We start from the raw sequence: 11,363 nt of genomic DNA, 5'->3' as shown, positions 1-11,363 counted from the left end.
TATATACATACCAGTCCATTTGCCAATTATTTATTTAAGAAAAACTAAGCCAAGAAGTGGTGTGAGATTCAATACACCTTCACTTTTTCCATTGAATTAGGAGGGTAAGTAGCAGCCTGGTGCTGCTAATCAAATGTATTTGATTAACTGATCATCAGAGGTGTGAGCACCTCTATAAAAACAAACATTTTAGCATTTTGCTGATGAGGAGCATTCAGGTGTGTGTTCACATAATGCCGTGGAGAAATAATATAATCTATGAAGAGCGATTATTGCTGCCCATCAGTCTGTGAAGGGTTATAAGGTTATTTCCAAATCATTTTACAGTCAGAACAATTATGGAAAATATTCAGGGCAGTTGTCAGTCTTACCAGGAGTGGAGGTTTCAGCAAATTTACCCCAAAGTTAGACCATACAATCTTTAGAGAAACCGCAAAAAACCTACATCTCAAACTCTAGAGGTTTTAGTTAGCAGGCAGTGTAGTGAGAAGAAGATTGTAGTGATTGTTTGAACGAACATGGCAGCATTGCTGAGGTTTGCATGATTGCATCTGAACTGTGCAAACCACAAAATGACTGGAACAATGTCTTTTTCAAAGATGACAACAAAGTGGACATGTTTGGCCATAATGCATAACCCCATGTTTGGTAAAAACCAAACACAGCATATCAGCACAAACACTTTATATCAGCTGTAAAGCATGGTGGTGGACGGGTGATGATTTGGACTACGATGGGTCCAGGGCACCTTGGAGTCACTAAGTGCACCACAAACTCCTCTGTATAGCAAAGTATTCTGGAATCAAATGTGAGGCCATCTGTCTGACAGCTAAAGCTTGTCTGGAATTAGGTCATGTAAAAGGACAATGGTCCAAGCCACAGCAGCAAATCTACAACAGATTGGCTGAAGAAGAAAAGAATCAAGGTGGTGCAATGTTTCAGTCAAAGAGCTCAACCTGGCAGAAATGCTGTGGTTGGGCCTGTGCAGAGAAAAATTCCCTCAAACCTCAAGGAACGGAGGTGATGCCCTCAGTGAGTTCCAGACTTCAAATGGTCACTGACTACAAATTAATTGCATCAAAGTATTAAAGCTGTAAACCCTGAGCCATCAATAATTGTGCAGTTCATTTAGGTTTCTTAAAAACAAAACACATACACACTGATGATGTAGAGGTCTTTAAAAAAAAATGATGTATTAAATATGATTAAACCATGATTATCATGGTTAAAAGCAATCCCTACATTTGGATTTATGTTACTCTCCGTTCGGAAAATTTTGAGTCTTTAAAAAAATTTATCAGTTTGTTATTTTTTAATTTGTCCAGAGAAGCCACTGCCGACAAGATCGTGTCCAGAGGTAAAATGACAAAAATGGTGTCTATGTTCCAATACTTAGGATCCTGAAGGTCTCTACTCAGGTGTGAGCGATGAATCAACTCACCACGGTGTCACCTTGTGGAAAAAGTTACACCCATCTGGAGTCCTATTGCAATGTCGAAACACTCTATGTGTTTAATTATAGCTAAGTTGTGCAACCAGTGGCCCGAAAAGCCTAGATTGATGATATAGAGTGTCGATATTGTTTACTGTATGTCAAAGCCACACATTTTTGAAACTTTATTAGGTTGGTAAATAAGTAAAATATGTTTTGCATCACAGTTTATGGCCAATGGTTAAAGTAAAAATCCAGACACAAATTAAAAGTATTTATTTAACAAATGGACACCGAACAATGACTAAAGAGTAGACAGAGAAACGATGAAGGCAACAGAAACCGTTTTGTTCAGAGTTGGAGGACTTACTTGCTGCATTTGGCTGATATTTCCGAAACAGATTTGAATTATAAAGGCAAGAAAAAGACGTCTGTCCAAGTCCTGCGTAAAATTGTGAGGTATTCTTAGCTTCTTGAAATGTCTACAACAGATTTACAAAAGGAAAAGGAAAATAAAATTCACATATTTGCATAATTTCTTTAAAAACACAAGTGATAGTATAGCACAATCCTGGTACAGTACATGTTTGATTATCATAGAGGAACATAACAGAAAAAAAAGTTACAAAAATAAAAGAATTAACATTGCAATAAATTTGTTCTCTGGAGTCCCAAATTTACACATAAAACAAATCTATAAACTCCAAGACCAGTTGGGATAACTGATTTTTCGAAAGTTGTCAGAAAGAGTAGTATTGCTTCAACCAACAGAAACTTGCTTCAGTCAGCAACCACATTAACAACATTAAATAACATTAAATTAGCAAGAGGGGATCCATTGTATACAGCAAGGTTTACACAATTATACACATTTGTGTCCAGCTACATCAAAGAAATGTTTTTTTTATTAATATTATTATCATTTAGTAAAAACTATCTCCACTAGTGTGTCTCTACACTTAATACATACAGCTGTGGGAGAGAAGGGGCTTTGTACAGAGAAAACAATTTTAGCTTTAAAAAATACTTCAAATGCTGAGATTTATGCGGGCATGCAAAAGCAGAATTTTTTTTTTCAGTAATAAGCTCTCTAATACACCTACAATTGCAACACTGAACACATTTACATAAATGACAGATGACTGACTTTAAGGGAATTCTGTAGTGCTAGATGGGATATCGCTATTATAGTGCATTATACAGCTATGGCAATATTTTTTGATTTGTTTAAGCATGCAAACACTATAAACATTTGGGATATTTTTGCACAGTGGTGTAAATACAGCACTATGGCTAGCACCTTAAACAGTTTACCTAGCACCAGACAGTAGAGAGAGGACAGGCTTAGAAATGGAGGTTGATTTGGATTCCTGTATTCACACTACTCTCTCATGTGGCTCAGTTCTCCTCTAAAGATTGCTGTACAGGTGGGGTAGGAGAGGTTTATGACTGATGCTGATTTAAAAAGAACACCTACCTTTTACTGTAAATGATAAATAAAGAAGCAAGGACACTCCACAGTTAGAGAAACACTACTGAGAACCTGAGCTCCATAGTCTCCCTAAACCTGACCCCTAATCTCCATCTAAATTCTCCCTAATCATCAGTGGCATCTGGTCCAGTAAGTATTTAATATACCCCCTGTGGATAGGTATTGGCTTGTGGCTTTGAATGTAATTTACTGAGGGCTGACTGTGTGCCACTGGGTGTTTCCCACATCAGGGAAATCTCCCAATGGAGTAAAACAAATATAAATGTGACTTCTGCTCAATTTAAGCAAACAACTCTCCCTCTGGATTGATTCACCTATGCCGGATCACGAGAAGATGAGCACCAAAGGCAAAAAAATAAAAGGCACCCCTGACAAATCCTTCCATATAGATTTAAAACACCAAATTATCTTCTCGTTTTCTATTGCACTTAAAGATTATTATTATTATTATTATTATTACTATTATTATTAATTTACATAAGATATACAGGTATAAAAGTTAATTATAAGCATATATATAAATATGTACATTGAACTAATCCGGATTACTTTAATTCTTTTCTTCTAGCAGAAATAAATTTCTGGTATTTTCCCCCCAAAAGTACGCTCAGTATACAGACTGTATACAAAAATAAGTTACTATAATGTCCACTGATTAACTTGGCCTTTGTCTCCCTTCACTTAGAAATGTTCTGGAGAGATTTTGTGGCATAGCGCCTTTATTTTCTCCAAGTAAGTGTATATGAGAAGATCCTTTTCGAAGAGCCTGAAGAAGGTTGTAGTGCGAGAACTGCCCTGCTCTTTCTCAGCCCTTCTTTGCCCCCTGCTCCAGCCCGAGGTCCCTGTGCTTCCTCCCTCTGTGTTTGCAGTCCAGGGCGTTTGGCAGAGCGAAGCAGGATCTGTTTGGGGGTTGGTGGCATCTTCTTGCTTGGACAGTGTTTGGCCATGGTTTGGTTGGTTTGGAGATTGCGCCATTCTCCACCTATGCGAATGTATCTTGTTCCATCCGTCTTTGCTCTGAAGACACAATCTCACAGGAAGCAAACAGGGCTCACTTCTAGGTGGTAATGAGAGCTGGGACTAGCTTTTGGCAGGTTGTAAATGTCAACCACAGGGAGGAGTGTGGGGTCTAGGGAGTGGAACACAAAATGGGTCTGGTGCCAGCGCCCATCTTTTATCTGAAATATTGAAAATATCAAAATTAGAGCAACTTTTTTATACCCACAGTTTTTGGTATGCTTTGAATGCTTGAAATTCAGTAATGATATAACATGTAGTAAACAAGATAACTGGATCTCAGTCTTACCCAGCAGGAATCCTCCAAGACTTCTGGCTCCAGCTCTCCTCCCACCTCAAACACCTCCCCACTCCAGGCCTTGAATTTCACAGACCCCTGTTCAACAGGCTGATCCTCAGCTGACCTCCAAATAGAGACATCCAGGCAGTGGATGATGATGTGCTGCACGGCCTCTGAGCTCAGCAGGTGGAGGAAGTTCATCTGAACACGACCAACACTGACTGTTGGCTAGAGAAAAGGAGATGGTTAACAAGTTTGTTTTATGTGTAACCTTTGTAAAGATTTTATAATTTTGTGGAAACTGGGGGATATTACTATCTCATGCATACTTTGGACACTGTTAATGGTTTCAGGCAAGTCTGTCCACCTCCGGTAAAGTTGCAGGTGACTTCTATTGTGTCTGACATGCAACCCAGGTTGGGGTCAATCCAGTACGTGCCTGAAAATAAAAACATGTTTTAGGATCATTCGACTATCTATACACAAACTGTTCACCCTCTGTGCCGTGCACACCATTCTCACCATCATTTAACTTCTGTTCACAGCTGTGCAGGTCCCTGCAGATGCGGGCAGGGTTGGTCCGAGTGCCCAGTGGGTTCTTCAGGCTCTTGATCAGGTTACTGAGGTAGTGGAGGGTCTTGAAGATCTCTGCACCTTGGTCCAGCATCGGCAGGTCCATCACAGGCTTATTCTAAAAACACAAGAGTCTTTTAAGTTGTCAACAGATTATAAAGTATAACAATGGGGAAACACTATCAGCATTTTCCACTAACCTCAGTCCTGAGTGGGGTGGGTAAATCCATAAACAATACACCATCTTCTTTCTACATCAAAAAACCCCAGTTTGAATTGAATCAGTGACATTGTATCTTCTAACACATATCGAGTGTAATGAAACCAGCAAGTATAACATGTCTTACAAATGACAGAGGGACACCTGGAGGACCCTAAAGGAAATAAAAAACAGGCATTAGACATTAAGCTTGCGTGCATGCAAGCTGGAAAATAATATTTGGTTAAATGCTGAGGGAAAAAAAACAAACACTTACTGGACGTCCAGGTGGTCCACGAGGTCCAGGAGATCCCTAACAGGGAAGAGAACATAATTTCTATATTAACTTTTTGTCATTCAAGTCACCACAGTAAAATTAAAATCCATTGTAACAGGAGGGAAAGACGATGCTGTGCAAACATACCCTTGGACCTTGAGCTCCCTGTTCAGAGAGAGAAAAACATATTTTTAGCCTGAATATTGCCATCAACTCTGCTTTTTGCACTCTTATTGTAAACAAATGGGAAAAAACAAGTGATAGATATGATAAAAGACAAAGAAAACTCACAGTCTCGCCACGATTCCCTTTCTGTCCTCGAGGACCCTGTAAAGTGTACATAAACCAGTGAGTATGCTGAAAGACATCAGCGCAGAGAAATGTCAAAGCTTCTGTCATGTACAAAACGTACTGCTCTTCCATTGGGACCAATAATTCCTACGGGACCAACAATTCCTCGTCTGCCCTAAAGGAGAAAAAAAAAAGAATGAGCATTCCAGAGCTTTTTATCAGAATGATCTAAATCATCACGTTACTTACCACTGATCCTTGGGGCCCTTTTGGCCCTCTTATGCCCTTTGGCCCAAAGTCTCCTGGAGGCCCCTGAAAGTGATACATATTTACACACAGCCATTACACACTTTGTCAGTTTGGCCTAAAACATATGTTTACACTAACCTATCTCTGACTATAGATTTTGCTTCATCTCGGAACACTGGATAAGCTCTGATGGCTTCAATATTGAATTGAATTTAGGAAAAATGAGCTATAGTGGTCTTCCCCGCCATGTCACATGATTAGTCACACATCAGCTGACATTATTTTATTTGACGTTTGTATAAAATGTGATTTATAGGTTTATAATAGTACACAACACAAACTTGTGCAAGCACCAACAATTTCAGCTTAGTCAGGGCCAGGAGTTGCAACATCTAGTCTAGACCTGAACAACAAATCAAGTGTAGTGTGAGTTCACACAGGGCACCAAGTCAAGTTCAGCTGAAGTCCTGGCAGACCAGATGATGGCTTACCCTTCAATGCATTCAATTAAGAATGATCATAAAGGGCGTACTGTTTATGCTGCTTGAGTTTGCATTTGCTGTGCAACTGCAAGCCGCTTTGTAACCCACCCCCATCTGAGCTCCTCCTTTTCGTTCTTTTCCTGACTTAATCAATGTCATTGTCACGTGTTGTCAAAGTTACCTGCACTATTCTGTCCTCATCTAGATAATAATGACTGTGTACTGTAAATGAACTGCCTCAAACATGTGTGGAAAATTTTATTAGCGTTTTGTTGTACACTTACCCTTGGTCCAAAAACTCCCAGAACTCCTGGAAAACCCGACTCTCCTGTGTCACCCTGAGTGAGAATTTAATGAAGAATTAATTTAAAAGGAAAATTAAATATAACTCAACATCTACTCCTTGTTATGCATACTACTATATCTGTTGCTGACACTCACAGGTTGTCCTTTAGGTCCTTTGTCGCCCTGTGGCCCTGGCAATCCCATTCCACCTTTGAAGCCTCTTTTTCCAGGAGGTCCGCTCTGACCCGGAAGACCCCGCTCACCCTGAATGGATGAATGACTGCATTTTTATTAAGGCTGTCATACTGTACTAGTATATTCCTTATTTGAGGTACCTATTGCTAATTGAAAAGAACATCCCTCCTACCTTTGGTCCAAAAGCTCCCTGATCTCCTGGGAGTCCTGGAACGCCAGTTTTACCACGCAAGCCAGCTTTTCCAGGAAGACCAGCCTCCCCATCGTCACCATGCTCTCCCTAGATTCATTTTGTGAAGGTAAAATGAGGAAGAAGAACATGTTTAACTGAGCTGATAAAATAAACAAGGTTTTGTCCTGATAGTGGCATTAAGAAGACAAAATTCAAAAGCAAATTCATCAGGCTGTTTCGCATCTGTGAAACTCATTTCCTGGATGGAAACAGGATTTAATGGCCACTAATGAAATGAATAGTATGATTTCCTTGATCATCTCACCGGGATTCCTTTGCTGCCATCTTTTCCTGGGACTCCATCCACCCCGGGTACACCCTCCTGACCTTCTCGGCCCACCACACCTCTAGGACCAGGAGGACCACCTACACCCTACAGAGCAGAGCAGGCTTATCAAATAACTACAGCAAATCCTGTGAAATGCATCATTTAAGCTCATTTTACTTGACAATGAAGACAATCCATTTTACTGAAAACACATTTTTTCTAGACAGATAATTTGCAAAAACGTTTCTTTTTAATTAAACACTAAATGAACCTTCTGTGGGTGTATGAAAACAAGTCACTTACTTCTGGTCCTCTGGCTCCTTTTGGTCCTGGCTGACCCTGTTTGCCTTTCTGACCCTTAAGAATGAGAGATAGAAAGTTTTAAGTGTGCAGTTACTGAGCATGTATTGATTATTAAAGGTGTGTACTGACATTTTTAAAACACATCTCTGGTAATATTAAATGCTTACTGGGATGATCTTTTGTTGTTAGCCCACATTGCACAGTGCTGTACTCTTTGGTAAATTTTTCTGATCATGTACAATATCAGCTCATTTTTCAACTTTTGCAGAAACCTGCTGATCCTTTTGCAGCTATTTATGTCTCTATATAAATAGAGTTAATATGATGCACATTTATATGAGGTAATTACTTTTTATGCATTGAACTAGTATCCTATAAATGTTTTTATTAGCAAAACTGTTCACATTATTTAGGTAATGGAGTAAGCACTCCATCCTACCACCTCCCTACACCAAAGTGCCAAAATGTTACAAATATGTCATTTAAAAATTGTACATTGATAGTTGCATTTTATATTAGCTTTGTATGTCAAAGGACTCATTATGCAGACTGGACCATTTCCCAAGCTGTAGACCAACTGTAACATATCGCTGAGAACCTTGAACCCCACACACATCATCATTTTTGTTTCCCATCCTTACTTGATCTCCTTTAGCCCCTTTGGGTCCTTGCTGCCCTTGAGGTCCAGGATGTCCCTGAAATTGACAATCGTGTTAATGAAAGCATGTAAAGACAAACCAGGTGACTGTCCCTGGTGTTTGTATGCCTGAAAATCACAGGTTTTGGCACTTACTGGCAGTCCAGAAGCACCGGGTCTACCTCGCTCACCATCCACACCAATTTGCCCCTAAAACATAACAACAGATTATAAAACAGATAATCACAAATGAATATTATAAAAAATCAAGTGGAAGGATGGTCCTCACTTTGTACCCAGGATCTCCTGGCTCCCCTCTTTCTCCTCTGTCCCCTGGAGGTCCCTGATAAGATACAAAGTCTATTAATAAACTGAAAATGACATGATTTCTGCAACTGTATAGAAAACAAACACGAGAAAGAGAAAGGAAAGTAAGTTGGGTGTGACTTACCATGTCACCCGGAGGACCAGGAGGACCCTCTACCTTCCCATCATCCCCTTGTTCGCCCTAAGCATAAAAGTAAGAAAAACTTTACCCAAATGTTTTCGAGTAATACAAACTTTCTTGGTGATTTTAAGCTTTTTTGAAATGCCCCCTGAGTGTTACATATTCAGCTTATTCCAGGGGCGCAATAAGGATTTGGCATATGATACAGTGAAAGAGTAAGAGAAACACGCCACGTAAAGTGAGCAATGCGTACCTTTTCACCTTTTGGTCCCTGAGGCCCTATGGAGCCTTGAGGTCCCTGATGGCCCTGCAAAGAAAGTCGCAAAAAGTCACATTATCTAAACTAACTATAACAAATGCTTCATTGTGCTGACTCTGATGTATAACCTTAACAAAACAATCTTACCTCATAACCTGCAAGACCAGGCTCCCCCTGTTGACCCATTCGACCGGGAGCTCCCTATAGAAAACAAATGTTGCATCTTCAATTGTTTTATCTATTAAAGGATTATTACGCAAAGTGCTTGTGATTTACATCATTACTATTCCACCTTACCACATGACCAATAGTTCCTCTGGAACCCTTTGGCCCAACAAAACCTGGCGGTCCAGTCTTCCCCACTGACCCAGTCTCCCCGAGGTGACCTTGATTACCTTTGGCACCCTAAACGTACAGGATAAGAAGAGTTAGAATATACCTGAGCACACAGCATTTGTGTATTTGTTATTATTTGTGAATACTTGTTAGGTTATTTGATTCTAGCACCTTTGACCCTGGTTTGCCTTGTTCCCCAATTTTGCCAGGCTTTCCTTCTGGACCCTACCATGAGAAAAGGTTTAGAGTGAGGTTTAAAAGTCTGTGCGTGTGTGTATGAATTTTAAAAGAAAGACAGGTGACTTACCCTGACACCAGTGAATCCAGGACTTCCAGGTGGGCCCTCCTTTCCCTTTTGTCCGGTTTCACCTTTTTCTCCTTTGTCACCCTCCTGACCCATGTCACCTTTTTCCCCCTGAAGGTGCACGATGGACAGCGGCACTCTTACACACCAAAACTAATGCTGTGGTTTGGAATACAGCATGGAGGACAGTTACATCACGAAAGGGAAAAAACATCTCACCTTGGTTCCATCAGGACCAGCCGGACCAGCTTCTCCCTCTAGACCTGGCTCTCCCTGCACACACACACACACACACACACACACACACACACACACACACACACACACACACACACACACACACACACAAATATATAAATATATAAATATATTATGCTTATGAAAGAAACAAGAACAAAGAAGACTGTACAACATAATTCAGATAAACATACCCGCTGTCCTATTAGTCCCTGCTCTCCGATATTCCCAGGAAGTCCAATGGCTCCCTGACACATAAACACAGATAGCTCTTAAACTTTGATATCCTGTTTACCACTACAGAGTAAAAACATAGAGCATGCCCAGCTAAAACTACAACAATATTATTCTCTCACCTTCTCCCCTGGCTCGCCTGGCAGTCCTGGTTCACCCACTTTTCCTGGAGGACCCTTGAAAATACACAGAAGTGTTGGCAAATGCAGTGCGGAAATGTGCCACAATAACAGCTCATTACCAAAGACAAGAAATAAAAGAGTTGTGCAGATTGTCTTTTTATGTTCAAAAAAAAAAAAGAAGATGATGAAGATGAGAGGAAAACAGCAGATGACTCTTTGACATTTCATATGAATAATAGCTCAACTTTTGTGTATGTATTGGCAAAAGACAGTGGCGAGAGAGAGGGGAAAAAAAAGACCCCTTGTTATGTAGCTGACTGATTAAATCGGCCAGATTGGTTAAATTAGAGAGCGTTATTGATCCACTGGGGTAGGATGAGGAACAGATGCCACATATTTATTCATTTAGTTTTCACAACACCCTTTTTGTGCATGCAAATAAATAGCGCAACCTTTTGCATGTGGAATATGAATGCACGCTTGTCTGTAAGCGAGGTCTCTCACCTTTTGACCAGTCTCCCCCAAAGGTCCGATAGTCCCACGTGGCCCTGCCGGTCCCTAAATGACAAGAGAAATAGAGATGTTTCAGCCTAATTAAAATCAACTAGATTGTCATGTGCACAGAAAGAAAAAGAAAAAGGAAAATCTCGCTGATGTTTACTGTGAGTGTGCCAGTGGCAGATAAATCAGTAAGCTTGCAGTACCCAGTTTGGCTCTGAATGCAAAGACTAATTGTGTCACCGATCCTACTTCTTAAATGCTGATGCTTTGGCACAAAAACTTCATAAATAATGTCAGGGTACATTGCAGACCTTCTAGCTACAAGACTGCAGCACAAAAAACATAATTACGAAGAATGAATGGAAAATACGATTTTTCTCTGCTCTGTGAAGTATACAGCAAGAGAAATTATGTTAGTGATCAGTTTTCTACTTAAACAGGAAACAGGAGAATATCAGCCTGTAACTCTGTCATATTAATGAAAACAAAGAGGGATGGGGTCTCCAGTGCTGCTGCGGGAAAGTCAGTATGCATGCAAACAGACACATTTCTGAGCCTCTATTTGTGCTCTGCCTGTCCCGCTGTTCAATAAAACAAAGCCACAAGAAGGAGAGCAAATCTTTTAAAGTAAAGACTGGATCTATTATAGCAATAGCAATCACGTCTACTTCCCTGCAAGTTCAGCAGTTTAGCGCTTCTATAAATGCGGA

General features: G+C 40.2%; 1 protein-coding gene across 1 annotated transcript in view; it reads right to left on the bottom strand.

Moving 5' to 3' along the window:
• Positions 1–1,693: 1,693 nt before the first annotated feature.
• Positions 1,694–11,363, bottom strand: part of col27a1a (collagen, type XXVII, alpha 1a) — a 64,697-nt gene continuing 55,027 nt past the window's right edge. The window contains exons 33-61 of the mRNA XM_087843803.1: positions 10,657–10,710; positions 10,153–10,206; positions 9,991–10,044; positions 9,779–9,832; positions 9,563–9,670; positions 9,427–9,480; positions 9,217–9,324; positions 9,067–9,120; positions 8,914–8,967; positions 8,664–8,720; positions 8,502–8,555; positions 8,369–8,422; positions 8,217–8,270; positions 7,576–7,629; positions 7,270–7,377; positions 6,945–7,052; positions 6,734–6,841; positions 6,577–6,630; positions 5,811–5,873; positions 5,683–5,736; positions 5,562–5,597; positions 5,418–5,435; positions 5,271–5,306; positions 5,142–5,168; positions 4,995–5,045; positions 4,744–4,912; positions 4,551–4,660; positions 4,231–4,449; positions 1,694–4,102 (exon numbers count right to left, since the gene is read on the bottom strand). Of these exons, the coding sequence (XP_087699929.1) occupies positions 3,956–4,102; positions 4,231–4,449; positions 4,551–4,660; positions 4,744–4,912; positions 4,995–5,045; positions 5,142–5,168; positions 5,271–5,306; positions 5,418–5,435; positions 5,562–5,597; positions 5,683–5,736; positions 5,811–5,873; positions 6,577–6,630; positions 6,734–6,841; positions 6,945–7,052; positions 7,270–7,377; positions 7,576–7,629; positions 8,217–8,270; positions 8,369–8,422; positions 8,502–8,555; positions 8,664–8,720; positions 8,914–8,967; positions 9,067–9,120; positions 9,217–9,324; positions 9,427–9,480; positions 9,563–9,670; positions 9,779–9,832; positions 9,991–10,044; positions 10,153–10,206; positions 10,657–10,710 (2,175 nt within the window). The 3' untranslated portion in view covers positions 1,694–3,955. The remainder of the gene's footprint in view (positions 4,103–4,230; positions 4,450–4,550; positions 4,661–4,743; positions 4,913–4,994; positions 5,046–5,141; positions 5,169–5,270; positions 5,307–5,417; positions 5,436–5,561; positions 5,598–5,682; positions 5,737–5,810; positions 5,874–6,576; positions 6,631–6,733; positions 6,842–6,944; positions 7,053–7,269; positions 7,378–7,575; positions 7,630–8,216; positions 8,271–8,368; positions 8,423–8,501; positions 8,556–8,663; positions 8,721–8,913; positions 8,968–9,066; positions 9,121–9,216; positions 9,325–9,426; positions 9,481–9,562; positions 9,671–9,778; positions 9,833–9,990; positions 10,045–10,152; positions 10,207–10,656; positions 10,711–11,363) is intronic.

Source organism: Neolamprologus brichardi, chromosome 7 (assembly GCF_056152115.1).
Source record: "Neolamprologus brichardi isolate AB-2024 chromosome 7, ASM5615211v1, whole genome shotgun sequence".
Lineage (NCBI taxonomy): Eukaryota > Metazoa > Chordata > Actinopteri > Cichliformes > Cichlidae > Neolamprologus > Neolamprologus brichardi.
This window is presented reverse-complemented; position numbering and strand designations above follow the sequence as displayed.